At 39.4% G+C, this 18,320-nt stretch overlaps 1 protein-coding gene across 5 annotated transcripts in view; it reads left to right on the forward strand.

Moving 5' to 3' along the window:
• Nucleotides 1-18,320, forward strand: part of pde4ca (phosphodiesterase 4C, cAMP-specific a) — a 36,161-nt gene that overhangs the window by 5,236 nt on the left and 12,605 nt on the right. For 3 of the 5 annotated variants that reach the window (XR_798274.1, XM_010770428.1, XM_010770430.1), the window contains exon 1: nucleotides 5,190-5,829. The exons of 1 other annotated variant lie outside the window; for it this stretch is intronic. Coding sequence is in view for 3 of the 4 variants with exons in the window: in XM_010770428.1 (XP_010768730.1) it covers nucleotides 5,681-5,829 (149 nt within the window). In the remaining variant the exon portion in view is untranslated. Of the gene's footprint in view, nucleotides 1-5,189; nucleotides 5,994-18,320 lie in introns of those variants that run through there. One more of the 5 variants, XM_010770429.1, reaches the window with a different exon arrangement.

Genomic DNA, 18,320 nt, shown 5'->3' on the forward strand with positions numbered 1-18,320 from the left:
GTTCCTATGAGGTGTAATGATGAAGCAACATAACATTTTTGAGTTTGATTTATTTGGACTTTGCCATGCTTTTTCGGTAACTACCAAATCAAATAGTCTTTGGTTCCTATTTATTATGCAACCACACAAACCTTTCTTGCTGGCATAACTTTACATTTGAGTTAATGCAGTTTAATTTTTGGGGCATTTCTATATAGCCTACTGTGGGAGCTAGAAGAATCAAGCGAAACGTGTGTAGGACTTGTAAGCGTGGCGGCTGCTTTTGATTTGTTATCGTGAGACATCTGAAGCATTGAGAAATAAGAGGGTGTTTCTAAACTGCTCACCACTTTTGGTGTGTTAGTGAAACGTTATGCCTAGTACTCAAGTAATTCAAGATGTTTTACCGTATCAGTCGTCTGATTGCATTCATTCATTGCATTTTCTTTTCATACAGCCTTGTCCTTAACCGTTGCTGACTGTTCTTCCAAATAACCAGATTGGTTCCTATAATATTTCAATGTCAGTAGCAGAACCCCTTCTACTTTCTCGATTGCGCATTTATATAGTTATGCCGGTGAGTGTTTCGGGTTGCAGTATTTTAGTAAGTATTATTAACATCTGCTATGCACTTTAATGTTACACATGTTAAATGTCTTGTAATTTTAATAGCTCACAGCAAATCCTCTATACAGTAGGTATGTAGCTAAAACACAATCCAACGTCACTAAAGTTCTACCTTTGCAAAAATGTTACACTACTTTTTTACATCTAGCTTGATTAATTTCTCAGAAACAATCAACTAACGACATTTAGCAGGTGAACACAAAAAGAGAATCAGGCACAGGAGGGAAAAAACAGGACGTAAGACACAAGGAGAAAATAAACGTCAAAATAAAGTGTTGACACAGAGTGACTCACAGTGCATTTGCTTACAAAGGCAGGCGGGTTCGGTGAATATTCAGTGTTTATTAACCCACATGAGCTAAATTAACAATGACAGGCATCAACTTTGACATACAGCGCTCCTCATTGCCTTCAAAACAGCTCGTTATCCAGGAATGCTAACCATGCCTTCATGTAGCCAGCACATGATGTCATGAGGCCCCCTTCGCAAATAATGGATCATTAAACCCACCATGGAGGGATCAGCCAGAACATATGATGCCTCGCTTTTTTATGAGCCCTAGAGATTAATTCGTCACATCGCCTCGGCCTCGGTGTTCGCCGTTTTATAGTACGATTGTCTAAAGACGAGATGTGAAGATACTGAGAAAAACTAAACATTTAATGTCTGTCTTTCTTCAAACATCCTCTCTCTTTCACCACGGTGACGCAGATAAATAGAACTCTGAAATCCTCTGGTACACTGCCATCCAATGTGTGTGTGTGTGTGTGTGTGTGTGTGTGTGTGTGTGTGTGTGTGTGTGTGTGTGTGTGTGTGTGTGTGTGTGTGTGTGTGTGTGTGTGTGTGTGTGTGTGTGTGTGCGTGCGTGCGTGTTCCCTCTAGAAAATAAAGGATAAGACTCTTGAACCACGTTGTTTAAGCATTTAATTATTTCGACTCCACATGAAAACAATTTTCCTGTCATGAAAATGTGTCAAAAGAGCAAACAGCTGTTCATTTTATTCCTCTCATCCGTTTTGCATTAGGACACTTTTCATTGCACTTGGGATGAATTCTTCAGTTTTACAAGTCCAAAATCCTTACTCCAAATCTCGAGGTAAATAAAGGAACATGAAACTTAAGAAAACGAGTAACTGCACCGTGGAAAAATATTTCTTAAAATAGTTTATTTCTCTGATAGTGATTCCTGCTCAATCTACCCTGTTGAAGGTACCAATTAATTCACTGTTGTCATGTGACTGGATAGTAATCTGCATTTTTACATGACTATTGTAGGTCTCCACAGTTTATGGTTATAATTGGCTCTTTTTTGTGTATGTACGTTTTCATATGACCTTATATGGAAGTTTTCTTTGAATACCGCAGGCACTAAACCTTTGTATTATATTATAGGATTATATTAAAAACTTTGTTTTAGACAGACCAGCTGTCTTTGTTGCAACCAGTGCACATATAAAGTTGAAAAATATAACCATATGAAATAAACATAAGCCAACTTTTTCCATGCATGTAGGTAAAGGATCATCCTATCATGTAGTGTATTCTAAACTCTCTGACCTGTAGAAAGGGGACCTGGTTTGTGTTAAAGATACCTGAGCCTCTGCTGTATATTCTTTCATTTTCTTCTCCATTCTCACCTATTGTTGTCTATTCTCTGCCAAATATTTCTGAATTCCATGTTGATGATGTGATCCTATAGATTGATTCACCAATTTAATCGGAACCATGTCATTGTGCAGATGGTAGCTTAAAGTGCTAGTCCAATTATGGAAGTGTTTTTTGTGTGTTTGAGCTAGCGGGCTAGCATTCAAGCACTCCTCTGGTCACATGCTGTGTTTGCCTAGCTTTATGTTGTTGCAGGGGATTTAATGCATTTTATTTCAGATTTCAAGCTGCGAATAATGGGTTCTTCTTTCGGATAGAGGCAGGCATCGATTTTCTATGTTCAAGCCCATTTTAGAGGCTGCAGCTAACAAGTTAATGTGGCTAACGTTAGCTCCATGAGCTAGTTTAAAACATCATCTCTAGGTTGTTGTGTTGCCTGCACTGAAAAAACTGAAATGTTGACTTTAATCAAATGTTTTGTCTCAAAGCATTTCACATAGCTGTATAAGGTTAGTTGAAAACAATAATATTAAGTTGAACCTAATATTTTTTTATTTGAACTTGATATTAATGCTTTAAACTAACCTAATACAGTTAGGAAATCTATTGACATAATACATTTAATTGTTTCAGTTTTTCAGTGTGCTCACCCATTTTAAATTACGATCTTTTTTGAAGGGGTCTTGAACAGGGTTTCTGCCAGGGAAACAAAATTATTGGCAATGTCACTAAATGCTGGTCCACCTTAAAAGGCAGCCCACATAGAGGGATTTTTTGTTGATGTAGCTTTTTGGCTAAATCCTTTCAGTTGCTAAGTATTACAAGCCTTACATGATTTGAAGCTTGTATTTGACTAGTTGCAGCTTTAATTAGCTTACAAATAGCCTTAACTGTACACATGCTACATTTCATCCTCTCTGTTTAATATTAACTTGATAGCTACAGACAGGAAATACAAACCATAAGAGTTACTGCCATTCTTAAGCTACATTTAACATGCAAAAGGCATCCCATGCATCATCCCTAGTTGATTGTTTATGAATATATTTGACATTTTAATTAAGAAACAGAGTTTTTCTTGTATTGCAGTGAAGAGGCATTACGATTTTGGCTACGTTTGTCTATGTGTTTGTGTGTCAGTACCATTGTCATGGTAGCAATATCTCAGGAACACCTTGTGAGAACTTCTTCAAATTGGACAAAGACATCCACTCAAGTTACTCAAGGAAACACTGTGAAATACGATACAGTGTCTCGTCTCGAGGGGGCTTTTTTGATGTAACCTGCTACCCCACAAGCTAATGTAGCTAGGGTAGGCAAGTTCATTTAAAACCACTGGATGAAACTATCAGTGCATCCCAACAGCAATCAATAAGTCAAAGGCACTAGGGGGCCTGTTATAAGCCCATGAAATTATTGGATGGCCTGCCTTTGCACTCAATGACATCGACAGCTGTGAGTACTAAAAAAAGCAATTTTCTAGTTGACATTCATTAGAACATAGGTGTCTTCTTGAATGTGAATAAAACAGGAGGTAATTTGAGAGGATAAGCCTATAGTCAGGAACTGTGCATTCAGTCTTTGGTTGGATATATCCAAAAGCTAGCTTACTCTTGCTGGGTTCTCCTAAATTGCCTACACCAGTTTTATTGGTGTGTTTCTTGGCTTTGAAACTAACACCAGGTTACATCTGCTGGTATAAGTTAGCCACACATGCCAAATATTTCATATAAACAGCATTTAATCATCCTATTTTTTTTACATTTTGATTTGGGATGTCAAAAATAAACCTAAACAACCCATTTGACTCTTTAAATGTCCCATTTTTCACAGCATTATTTACACCAATTCTACATTAGGACGTTTCCAAATCTTGACAGGTCTCTCTAGTTATGTTTGTAAAAGCTATGATTTAACAGTCACTGTTTGGGCGAGGACTTTAGCTAAAGGTCAATAGGTAAAAATTAGTTTTAAATACCCGTTATGATATCACTCATCTGTGGATTTCTTTTTTGACTTGGCAACACCATAGCACCTGCTGTGCAGTCAGAAACCTTCCCTGCTCCTGTTCTCACTGCAGTAACTCAATCTTCTCACACACACATCCTGTCCTGGTGACATTTTGCAATTTTTTCTTCTCTGGTCCAAAAATCCAGAGCTAATCTGTCTCCCGGTACACAGCCTTTAGATTCATAGCCCCTGTCTCAATTTGCTGATCTCTTGTCAAATATTTCCTGTTGAAGTTTTCACTTGAAGCGTACAGAAGGTCGACCAGCTAAGGTTTCATATTTACTTTTCACATTTCTTGTCTTCAAAAATACACTGCCCCTGGCCATGGGTGACCTTGCATGCTTTTGCCTAAGCCGGTGCGTGAGTACATACTGTATACGGGTACGTGTGTATGTGTGTGTTTGTTTGTACGTGTTCTTCGTTCTCAGAAGGCTGAGTCCCAAGAGCTACTTACTATAATACCCTATCATACTCATCCTGTCATCAATCTCTTTACATAACCCAGACAAAACATACCTGTGTCCCACACACAGACACACACATGGATACACATTCCATCTGGTAAGGATAATAGTCCTGTCTAAAGAGAAAGTGCTGTCCTGGGATTAGGATTCAGTGTGTGCTGGTGTGTGTGAAAAAGTAGAAAGGGGTTAAAATGGCTAAAACATTTGGGGCAGGCAGAAACCATGCTGGCTCAGTTCCCGCCCCCTTTCTCAGCTCTGACCTCACTCTGAAACTTGTTCCCCCTTGTGTGTAATACACACTCACACACAGACACTTGCATAGTCACATGCCTATACACACACTTGCTCTCTGACGCACACACTTGTTCGTTCACACACACACACACACACACACACACACACACACACACACACACACACACACACACACACACACACACACACACACACACACACACACACCACCCCTCGTACAGAAGATCTGGGCACATTCTGTGGGGCTCTGAGAGAGAAACACACACACTCACAGCGTAGGGCTTCTGTGACAGCAGATTGAAGCAGGAGAGCAAGTTTGTCCAGGGAAAGGAAAGGTCTCTGTTTGTACTGAGATTAAAGGTGGAGCAGCAGAGGAATAAGCAGAGAGAGAAACAGAAGAAGAGCAAGAGAGGGAGATAGAGAGAGGGAAGAGGGCAGCAGTGTTGCGCCACATTTAGACCCGGACCAGAGACAAAAATGTTCATGGGGGACCGATTACTGCGGCTCTGCTGAGAGTGATGAAACGCTTTTCTCTATAAAGCAGACAGCTCGGAGTGTGCAGCTCCCACAAGAGGAATCCAGGTGCTCAGGAAGGAATACACTCCTAATTTATTCAAATCATCCAAAGAAGAGCAGATTTTCACCAGCATTCATTGACATGGATTGCATCACCCTGCTCATTCTGGCTCTGCGCTGAAGCTACTGGTCCTAAACCTGGTGTCCACTCCTGCCAGAGGTAATGAGAACTCCTGGGAAGCCACGGAGAGCCGGACAGCCCGACAGAGCAAGTCACATAAGGAAGAGGGCCGGCTTTTCCAGGGATGAGAGCAGCCACAAGCTGAGGAGAACCAAGAGAGGGAGAACAGCGGAGCGGCCGCGAAGAGGAGGGTGAGGACAAGTTAGAAGAGAGTAGGCTAAAGAAAGATGAGTGTGCCGACCAACTGCGGGTTCTGTTACTCCGTGGAGCGGAGTATCACTGTGCGGAGTGGGAACATATGGGGATCGCCGTGCGCTGTCAACAGGCCTATTGACATCATACAGAAACGCAGGCGGTAATTAAGAGCTATCTCATTTACTCTCACTCAGACCTTTGTCTTTTTCTCCTTCTCAGTGTCTCCTTTCATGTCACACACACACACACACACACACACACACACACACACACACACACACACACACACACACACACACACAAACAAACAAATATACAAATAATTTATGACCCAGCTTAGATGATTAGTCGACTAACTGGTTTTCATTTTTAAATGCTTTTTCTTACTATATACTTATTTCCAAGAGACTTATGAAGACATCTCTGGTAAAAACTTGATTTTAAAGCTGTGTTTTTACATTATTCTTTTTGTTGAAACTCAGATCTGTTGAATAAATCAATTTACAGAATAATCAACAAAAAATGTGCTTGTTAGTCAACTTGGGATTTCTTTAGTCAATGACAACATGTAGATTAATTTATGAGCATGGTTAGTATTAAAATCAAAGTTCAAATTCATTTTTTAGTAGCTTTGACATCCATCTGGAATATATGACCATTTTTTATATCAGTTCAATAGAAACCTAAAAATGGACTACCATAATAAGTCTTTTTGACATTATATTATTGTGAGTGTCTGAAATCTGTACCCTGCATACAGACTTTTATCAGCTTCAATATTTACAAAAAACATTCTTTAGACTTATCAGTTGTTTTTGGTTCATATCTGCATTTCCCAAAATAGGATTTCCTCTTGACCCTGTGCAGACTTCTCATTTGTTACTGCTGCTTTGTTCATCATACACAAACACGAAATATGTTTCCATTTTGACGACATGTTGCAAAAGCTATTATTTGTGTGAAAATAATAGCTTTTGATTCATTCAAGTTTTTTATGCATATGTAACTTCATATTAAAACTGCAAATATTTGTATTCTGGAATGATTACTGAGGCCAAATCACAGTTGTGGCTAAATACCCCCTCACTATATTATGTAGTTCAGACATGACTTGATAATTAGGATACAAGCTGTGTAGGAGTCTTACAGAAATTGTAAATGTGTAACAGAGATAGAAATGCGATTGGCAGTTCACATTTTCTGTCTGCTGAAGTTTAGCCAGCACCAAGCACATTTATTTTACAAATATATTCATATATTTAATTGGATTTTCAGTTGTCTTGTCAGTTAACAGTGGATTTATATTTCACATGGTGGTTCAATTAACTTCTTGATGGTTGCTGCAGCTGTAACCACCAGCAAGTCTGTTTCTTCTCTAAACATCAATTTGATGACTTTTTCTTGCACGTCATGCGAAATAACCACATTCACACTCATGCAACACACAACAGTGTGTGTGGATGTGTTCTGTAAAGACATCCATGAGAGAACTCTTGATCGTTCTCAGCGTAATACACTGCCTTTTGTCCATCCAACATTAATGTCATTTACACAAATATTCCCACAGAAAAAGTCCCCCAGAAGTTTTGTATCTTTGCACATAATCCTCAGTGCCAGCGGGAAGGCTGTGAAGGAGGACTCTGAGATAAAGTCGTGTTTACATAATGTTCCTGTGTCTTCTTTCTCAGGCGGGAGTCTTGTTTATCAGATATAATGCAGAACAGTTGTGAGCATGGGGGATTTTAAAGGGCAGTTGTCCTTTCAATTTGATTCTCCTCAAGACCCATGCCAAGAAATGTAATTGACTTCTGCTCCTACAAACGGTCCTCTGTGGTCATAAGTATGGAAATGTCCAACTATTGCTTGTCACACATTACTTCCACCTGTGGGTCTAAAATGCGATCCAGAATTTCTTTGCCCTCTGAATCACAGTTTTTAAGGCAGTGATATCATTAAATGTACCCGAGGAGGGGGTCACAGATTTGGAGGCCAGGACGGTGTAGCTTTAATTGGGTTGAGGTATTGACCTTGGTTGATTTAGGTTATTTTTGTTGAGGTATTGATCTTTCCTTGTACGCATTTGTAGACATTTTGAGAGTCTGTTTAATCTTTGGAGGGGAAGCGAGGCGCAGTGCTAGGGGAGTGGAGACACACAAGATTATCAGCCTCGTCAGTGCCCATTTTGGGAATCTATTAATATCACATATTTAAGAAGTCAACGCAGCTAAAGTAAAAGCTATATTTATAAGTATGAAATTATTAACAGTAATGGTTGCCGGTGTTAACATTCTAAATCTTAAGGATCCTGAAGTGCATCCAGTTTCTTCCTCACCCTAGTAACATTTTCCCCCATTTTTTCTCTTTCCTCCTCCATCGCCCTGTCCACATAAAGTATAAGACAGTGCTGGTAATAAAGTGACATCTAAAGAACTGATGTAGGCACTCAGACATGCAGGGGGGAGGAAGGACATAAATCTGCAGCTTTTGACATCAGACACCAATCCCAGGCGTCTCATGTGTGATTTAAAGCCCAATTATCCGAATGTAGAACAGCTAGATAACAGTGGCCCTTTCTCCTTTGAGGGATAGGTTGTTAGAGCATGCATGTTTTTACGTGTCTGTGAAGGCAACAGGTTCCATACAATCTGTAAGGTTGAATACATCTGTTGTTGATACTACTTGCGGTGTGGTGGTGGTTTTCTGTGCCCCGTAGCGTTATTGGTTTCTCTTTATAACCTTGAACTGGAAAGGTAACACCTGCTTTTCCTCAAGAAGGTCAGATAAGAGGATTTATATTGAAATTCTGGCTGGTATGGTAACAGCTTATTGGCTTTGATGAGTTACGCTGCATTCATTTATCCTTTGATTTCTATTTTATGAAGCTGGAATTGGCTTCAGGCTTTGAAAGCAGTCTCTAAGGTACATCTAATTTGTCTGCATTGCCAGCTCAGAATAGCATGATGGCACTCTTCAGCATTCAGTTGAAATGCCATGAAATCTTGTACGGACATTCATGGTCCTTCAGAGGATGATTCCTAATGACTTTGGTGGTCCTTCAATTACTCCTCCGACACCATGAGGTTGTGAGTTTTTTGTTAAATGTCTTGACCTTATATGATTGTCATGGTATTAGATACATACCTTCTTGTTTTCTTGTCAAAAGTGTCCTGTTCCTTCCTGTTCCTGTGTTTGCTGCTAATCAGCACATTTTAGTATGCTAACATGCCTAAATAAGATATTGAAGATGGTTATATTGTATAACCATACTCAAATATATTTTATATGCTTAACATCAACATGTTTTTGAGTTTGTTAATGGGAAAAGTATTAATAACATTCTCTAAGAACATGAACACATTTTAAGCTTTTTCTCCTAACGAGGGTTACCATAAATGAAGAACTTTTCCATTAAAAAATAGTTCATTTATTTAAAACCAGCCTACTCAAGTGTAATATGTCCTCATCTTGCATACATCCCACAGGGGCCGGTAGAGTTGGAGTCTCCATGTGGTTGGGGGTCTCTAAATTGGAGAAAATAATTCCTTTGGTTTGGTGGCTGGTGGAATAATTGACGTGTACATGCGTATGCTATGACGTCAGAGCTGATCCGCAGTACAGCCGCACAGATGGCTGTACACACTTAGTCTTATTTTAGGAGAAGTCCATGTACAGTATTTTTTTTTCAATTGTAAATTGATTAAACATATATCTGTTTGGTTGAAAGAACAGTTATTTGCCTCACAGAAGCCATATTCTGATGTCAAATTGAATATTATATGGTGGGTAATGACTCCATTAGTTTGAGCTATGCTGCTCTCCTACGGTTTACAGTCTGCTTTGTGTCAACAGGCTATTGATCTAATTTCTATCAACACTGTGTGCAGACAGCCAAGTTGAAATGAAGTGGCAATGACACTGAGCATTATGTACCTAGTAGAGCCAGGGAATGGATGGAAAAATCCTTAAAGATTATTTCTAAAGAAAGTGCTGACAGCAAAAACAAGTATGAGCTTTGTTGGCTGTTTGGAAGTGAGGGTGATTTATGCAGAAAGTAATTTAATATGAATTAAGAGTCTTACAAAGACGAGGGGTTGGCAGGTTGTATTTTAGTGAGGTAACTGGGCTTAGCTTTAAACGTGCATTTAATAAAAACCTAATACTTTCGTGTCAGTTCAACTTGGGAGGAGAGGAGGGGAAAAGAGAAATCTTCATCTGCGTGATTTCTCAAAGTTTGAAGTGTGAATGTTGGACACGCTGATGTTTTCGACGCTAAACCCTGTCTAGTGGCTTTTCATCTTTTCTCTTGTTTTAGATAAGTTTGTGGACATAAACTCTTGTCCTTGACACAGACAAACACCACCTGTGCTACAGGTCAATCACTATCAATATTTGCGGGCTCAGAGTGGCCGTGATGAATGAATCTTTGAGTCACAGTAAATTAATCTCCTCATTCGAGGAATCATCCCGTGCCCTCCACGAGCATACCTCTGTCTGATCCTGGCCAAGGGGAGGATTTTGTCGTAATAAATGTGTCTGAAAGTGTTTCCAAAGCTTTTATTATATCATCAGTGGCTTCTAATGGTGGTCTGGCCCACAGGGAGCGTAGCGGACCCTCATTTATCTCCCTAGCAGGCAGGAAAAACTGGCCTGCTGGTGTGGGGTTGCAGGCCTCACACACTCCGACACACACATTCTTCCTTCATGTGGGACATGAGGTCTGGCTTGTACCTGTGTTTTCGTGCAGGAACACTTGGAACGACCTCCCTCGAACACAACTTGGTGTTGGATCATCTGCGGCGAGTGTTTGCAGTGTTTTTGTTACATGACAGAATAATTGTGCAACATTGTGTCTTACTGTGTGTGTGTGTGTGTGTGTGTGTGTGTGTGTGTGTGTGTGTGTGTGTGTGTGTGTGTGTGTGTGTGTGTGTGTGTGTGTGTGTGTGTGCATTCATGTCCATTTCTTTAAAAAAGGAGTTGAGACTTTTTAATGTATCCAAGAGTGTTAGGCATGAGGGGGCTTAAACATCGTATTCATGAAGCAAGATAATACATTTTTTTGAGTTGTGTTGCTTGCAATTGAGCATGTTGATTTTCACTCACAGTGGCTGTATTATTTGTCATTCCTTCTGTACATGAGGGACATTGGAGGATGACATTAATACAAACAACTACTATGATAGTGTGATCTTTTTTGGTGCCTGAATACCCGAATGAATACTGTATATGACAAGCAAAAGACATTGGCTGCATTTCATGTTTATTCTTTTTTTTAAATGTCACCTTGCTGCTGAACTTGATGTTATGAAACATTCACAATTCTAGAAATGTTGATATTGGTACATATGAATCCACATTTAAAGACATTATGCCTGTCTCTTCAAGGAAAAAAAGGTTTATTTTATAAATGGTAATTTATTTGAGTACATTTTTACAACATGACATTCAAAATGAACCAAAAAAGGAGACAGTTATAATGACATTTAAATGTATAATGTAAAATATGGTAAATGGATAAAGAAATATTTGAGTCGAAAAAGAACACAAAAATACATGAAAAATAAAGGAAGAAGATGTTTAGAAGAAAACTAAATACAGATTTTGAAAAAAAAATGGTAGGCCAAGAATTATGATCTATCAGCTTAACTGTAGTGTTCCCCCTATAGCTATTCGGCTCACAACACATGACCTTATTTCATAAACTCTTACAGTTAGGTTTTTTTAATAATCAGTGTCTTATTCATACAATAGTTTTGCCCATATGCTGTACCAGGTGTGGTTGCTCTCATACTTTGACCAGTGGCAATGCTTACATTAAATGCTAATTGTTGCACTATCCTAAATTACTTTTAAAACAAAGAACCATTGTCTGAATTAAAACCATTGTCTGAATTAAAACTGCTTCCTAGTGGATTCATGTTGTCGTTACAAAGCCACATATTGGGTGCGTAAAATGCTTCAGCATGTTTTATTATCATATCATCATCACACATTTATTTCTCTTTCCACATGATGTCTGATGTTTCTCTGTGGTCACACCTCACCTCAGGAACCTTTACCATTCATACCTCACGCTGATCCTGTTACAACACTTTTATAGAACAAGTTCTTAACCTTTTATCCCTCCTCATTTCCGCTCTCTTTAAACCAACCACTTTTATTCATTTCCCTCCAATTCTTCTCCTCTCACCTCACTGTTTTCTTTGCTGCGCTATACGATCCTGGAGGATAACAGTCCATGGTGTGTGAACGTAGGTAGCCGACGCTCTTATGACTCACTTTAAATCTCTTCTGCTCTCTAACTCCCTCAGGTTTACAAACCACAGCCACTCTGTAGTCCTTTACACAATGTCATACTACAATTAGGCTTTTAAATAAAAAATACATTTAGTAAGGGAAAGACAAACAACCCTATTTTAACCTGAGGAGTGTGTTTACAGAGGAGGATTGGTTATCCAAGTCTTTTCATAGGCAAAGGCACACAAAACACAATCATTTCTCAATATTTGACTGCATTCAAATTATCAGAATCTTTTTTAAGATGATGAGAGCTTATCCAACTTTTTTTTTTAATTGGAAAATTGGACATAACACTTCTATCAATTATATCAAATAACAGGAGAAATCAGTCTGTCCTTTTGCTTTCTGCACACCTCTCTGATCATGATACTGTACTGAAAATACAACAAACACATTTATACTGTAAATGTTAGACTGTATCAAAGTAGAGGCGTCATTGTGTTGTTTCCCTAGGAGAAGATCTGAGGAGGAGGACCGGCCTCTGAGATTACAGGCGTCAGAGAGTCAAAACACTGAGTGTACCGACACAGACACGCAAAGTTACTCGTTTTGTCTTTATTTATCTGTCTTTCGCTTACTTCCAGCTGTTCTGAGTTTGTAGCAAAATAAACTGTTGTGATTTAATCACAGTGGACGGACTTCAGCATACACCCACGCACGCACGCACGCACACACACACACACACACACAAACACAAACACTTACACATTTAAATTACAAAGCAACTGCTGGTTTTAAAATCAGTTATTTGACTGCTAACGTTTTTCCGTGTGTGTGTGTCGCTGTGACAAAACAAATACAGCCTGATTTGAAGCAACATAGTCTTTGTCATTTGAATACATAAATTGTTTCCATCATATTTGACACACTAACTCTTACATCAAACTGTCAACAGGAGAAACAATGTGGTCTTTTCCTATCACTGGCTCCATACAAACGTCCCATTATATAGAATAGCTCCAAACTCTGACTTGTTTTATAAAAAGGTAATTGAATTGATTCTGTGTTCCTGCCTTTCTAAAACCATTTTTCACTGCCTGATTCTGAACAATGTGCATTCATAGATATCGCAGTTATCCAAGGTGTTGACATACTGGCTCTATTGTCATTGGGTGTGAAACAATACAGTGTCTGAAAGTGTATTGTTTGTGTAGCTATTCATAAGGACTTTCTGAAATAATAACTCTGCTTTGAGTTTTAGTTTTGCTTTGTTGAATTCTTTGAGTGTCATCTACAGGATATATGCAGCATGTAGTCGTTTCCCTCGTGTTTTTTTTAACAATGGGATTAGTGATTAACAGAGGCACAAACAGGGAGGGCTGGGAGCCAGGTTTTATGCTTTTTCTGCGTGCTGCTGCCCACGCAACAGTTGTACCACGGAAATCAGTTAGAGGAAGAGTTTTGGAAAATTCCCTTATTCCCTCTTGCAGGAAGTAACATGAGAAAATGAACACCTTGCTCATGTCTGTAAGGTCAATATAGACTGCAGCTATCAACTGCTTAGCTTAGCTTAGCATGAAGACTGGAAATCACTAATTACCTTAACAGCAATATTTTTACATGGGTTACTTACCAAACTAATTATTTCCCAGAAGCCGTTACCAGGCAACCGGCAGAGACTCCAGGAAGTCACTATTGCCACCTAAAAAAACGTCTGACTCTTAAAGATGATGGCATATTAAGCTTTTCACAGTTTGTTTGTTTCAAGTTAAGCTAACGGTCTCCTGGCTATAGCGTTATATTTATAATACAGACATGCGCGCAATCTTGATCTTTTTATCCAACTCTCATTAAGAAAGCAAATAAGTGTATTTCTCCAAAAATGTCTAAAGGCAAGGCAAGTTTATCTATACTTATAGCACCTTTCAACACAAAGCAATTCAAAGTGCTTTACAAAAATGAAAGACATTAAGAGCATTAAGAAATAGTGCAGTTGAAACACATTATAAAATGGCATTTCAAAACAGTCATTAAAAAGCATAGATAATAAAAGAAACATAAAAAATACAAGAATAGTTGTCTTTGGCCTTTAAACCAATATAGTCTACTCTGTCAATTCCCAGAATTAGGATATTTAAACCTGAACTAAACTTCTACTACTTTTGATGCTGAGACCTATTTAGAGAATATTCAGTAGATATAGCCGCTGTTTAATCAAATGAATATAATTAGAGTTCATATTGCAAATCTGTACTGCAAATCTACCCCGGTAGCTTTCTTCTCAAAAATGCACATTGGTGATTTTTTGTAATACATACAAAATGTCGCTGTGCATTTGAAATTGCTCCAAGACTTCTTTTAAGGTCTGCCTTTGTGATGTGGCCAGATTTACCACCTCCGTGGTTCACTTTGTTCCGTGTGTTGAGCTTCAGGGTGTGGACCCTCAGCTGCTGGTGTGAACCCTGAGGTTGTCTCGTTAAAACAATCCTAATCCTTGTTTACTCCAGAATATGTTTTATGTGTCATGTGCAGATACGTACAGCCTAGACTATAAAGCTTAAACACCACAGCAGGGAAGATCATTTTGAGTTTTGTTGCTTTTTTCCCTCGCAACTCTTCATTTACTGTTTTTAACACTCTCTGTCACGTTATAGAGATTATTTCAATACTCTCAAGCGTCACTAAATGAGATATACGTTACATGTATTCATTGCATCCGTTTACAGTGAATATCTTTTGAATAAATGGCTGAACCGGTCCTTCGAGTCTGGTGTAAAAAACTCTACCTCTGGCTGTGTCACGGCTAAGGCCTGGGAGTGATGAATGAAGGTTCAGATGACAGCTTGCCCTGGTTTACAGGCCTATCTCCTCTCTCCCTCTCCTGCTTGCTCTGCCCCGTAGCTCCTGTATTTTAATGCTCCCCAGATGGGATTGACGTTGCCGTGACAGGCGGTGACGCAGGCGAGGTGTCGAGTAACAGGGCCACTGACAGTTTACCATCAATCACACTTCCTACCAGCCAGCCACTTAAATAACAAACGCTGTAACACACCTCGCTCTATACACTTTCTCTTTTTGGGCTTTATGGTGCCCAGGAATGTTGGCTCCAGTTTGGTCTTCAGAAAGTAATCAGGTGTGTGTGTGTGTTTGTGTGTGTGTGTGTGTGTGTGTGTGTGTGTGTGTGTGTGTGTGTGTGTGTGTGTGTGTGTGTGTGTGTGTGTGTGTGTGTGTGTGTGTGTGTGTGTGTGTGTGTGTGTGTGTGTGTGCGTGCGTGCGTGCGTGCGTGCGTGCGTGCGTGCGTGCGTGCGTGTGTGTGGCCCCATGTGCGAATGCAGAAGCCAAATCAGGATGGATCTATTTAAACATTTACAGTATCACAGGAGTGGAATGTGTTTCAGATTGCTTGTTATCTTTCATGATGGATTTCTCCTTCTTAGTCTCATCTTTTATCATCTATTGCTATTATAGTCCTGTCATTTTAACTTGTATCTTGATCACAGGTCATTATGTGTAATTGTTTTAAAAAACTATGTCACAAAAGTTAACTAAAAACGAAAACAGATGAGTTAATGTAAGTGGATTCACTTTTGCACATGTCTGTTTTTTTGACAGTTCAATTTATTGAATCAATTTTATTTGCAATCTTGCATACTTTTCCCCTAGTGTGACATGTTGTTATAAATGGGGTTTCCCCCCCGAAAACAGTTTGAACCCAGAGATATTACATTTACTATAAAATCGGAGAAATACATCTTCCTATTTCAGAGGCTGTTGGAAATGTTCTGCATTTTTTGTTTGTTTTTGGAAACATTTCTCAATCAATCAGTTATCCAAACTGTTGCTAATGAAGTCTTTGTCAACCGAGTAACCAGTGATGATATTATTTTCGCTCTACAGTAAATGTCCAAAGTCTACAGTTGAATATTCACAATTGCCAGCTCTTGCAATCTCACCGACGCCCAGTAGAGGGACTCTGTCCTCAGAGTCATTTGGATGATTTCATTCCTCAGAAAGCATCTACTAAACATTTCAGCCATCACTCACACACATGCTTATCTGGTAAAGTTAAATAACATGCTCCACTCAACGGGAATATAACAAAAATAACGCCATTTAGTTATTTTATGTTTATCACTTGCGGCTGAGGCTAAAAAGAGAGAGGGGAAAGGACTGAATTGAGGAATGAGTTCAACTGGCATGTGAAAAACTGAAAGACAATAGAGCCATATATGAAGTCCAGCCGTGGTGTGGGACAAAGTTCGTGTCCGGACAACGAGCGCGCTTAGCCTTAAAACTGACCTTTGAACCTTTGAAAACACAGAATGCCTCAGTTGACATATTTACTGAGCATACTATGCAGTGTATGCTTAGAGACTGTGCACAATGGAAGTGTTTCGGAGCACATTCACTACGTCAACATTGGCTCCAAACAAATATATTAAGCCCTGCTATGTAGTTTATGTATGATTTTGTGTGTGTGTGTGTGTGTGTGTGTGTGTGTGTGTGTGTGTGTGTGTGTGTGTGTGTGTGTGTGTGTGTGTGTGTGTGTGTGTGTGTGTGTGTGTGTGTGTGTGTGTGTGTGAGCAAGAAATGACTCTATGCTCACTTCCCTGAGAACGGCAGGGAAATAGCAACGCGGGAAAAACGTGGGCAATATTTTGATCCGTGATCTAACTTTAGCTTTGCATCGGCTTCAAATAGAATCTTCTCCATAAATATTCATGAATGGAGGAAAGAAATGTGCTGCAGAGGGAAAAGAGAAGGGGAGGGGGTGGCTCTGTGTTCTACCTGACAATCTATTTTTGGCTGCTTCGCTGCCTCTATCGGTATATTCCCCATGTGTGAGCAGGCTAAATTTAGCTACAGAGAGGCGGGAGCGTCGTGCAGGAATACAAATAGAAACAAGTCTCTGGTCAGAGCGTGCAACATCATTAGAGAGGACAAACAAGACAGATAGAGAGTAAAGAGTGGGTGGGGCTCATAGCTACGTGCGTGCTTGTAGTAACTGAGATGATATGTGTTCTTACAGATCAGAATCAAACATAATATGTGTGCAGTTGGTACATGCTTGATTCTTGAATTTTTCTGCAAAGATGATTGATTGTCCTCACATCTGTGACACAGGGGAAAACACATGTGTAGGCATGAACCCTGACAGCGAGACACAATGCACAGTTAAGACCTTAAAGAACTCATGTGCTTGTCTCGTGCTTTGCCCTGTTTTACCCTCAGCACGCTGCCTGCCCTCCCTTCCTTTGACTCCTCTCCTTGGCTATGTATAGTGCCATCAGTGAGTCTGAATCTGCCACATGAATGGAGAGATGGGGGCTTCTGTTCAGTGTGACGTAATAGCCAGTAACAAAGTCTCTTGTCCTCATGCAGCATCTGAGGAGAGTATCAGGGTGGGGAGGGGCAGAAGAGGATGGAGTGCAAAGAGGAATGGGATGTTTGCATGTTAGAGCAGCACACCCACTATTAGATATTTCACTGTATGAAGCTGCAAGCCTGGATTTTTCAATGGAATCACATTTAAGTATAAATGGTGTAAGTAGCACTAACTGAAATATCTCATCAACTATTGGATGGGTTGGCACAAAGGCATCAGGATGTGGTAATCCCCTGATTTTCATTTAGAACCTCCATGAGGTTAACATTTGTGGTTTTGAATTCAATATCTATTGGATGGATAGATTGAGATGAAATGTGCTGCAGACCTTCACTACGTCTATAAGATGAATGGTAATATTTTGGAAGTCCTTCTCATCATCCTTAATGTTAATTTGTCCAATGCTTGTAGAATAACGACTTTCCCATCAGTTGTTTACTTAGTGTTGAGTGCTAATTAGCACATGTCGAACATGACACACCAATATGTTTAACATAGTACCCACTAAACACAAACATTTATATTCTTTTACAGTGTTAGTCAAATTAAATGATGAGTAGCTACAGAGTATTTAGTACTGTGTTATGCCGTAGTACAGGAATATTTGATGTATTTGGTACTGTGATGATATTTTTCGGTGTAGTTTCATTATTTCGCACACTATCAACAACAGACATCTCCAGCTAATACTGCTGCAGCCATAGCTACAGTTTTCTGTTTGCCTTGGATTTTAGGGATTTTTATTTTTGAATATCCTTTCCACTGCTGTATTTATTTTGAAAAGATCGAATGTGTTTCTTAGCGTCTTGCCTGTCCAAAATCCTTCACGTTCTGCTAATGGTTGTTTTGCTAAAGCCTAGATTT

This window comes from Notothenia coriiceps, unplaced genomic scaffold, assembly GCF_000735185.1.
Source record: "Notothenia coriiceps isolate Sejong01 unplaced genomic scaffold, NC01 NC01_scaffold00008957, whole genome shotgun sequence".
Taxonomy (NCBI): Eukaryota; Metazoa; Chordata; class Actinopteri; order Perciformes; family Nototheniidae; genus Notothenia; species Notothenia coriiceps.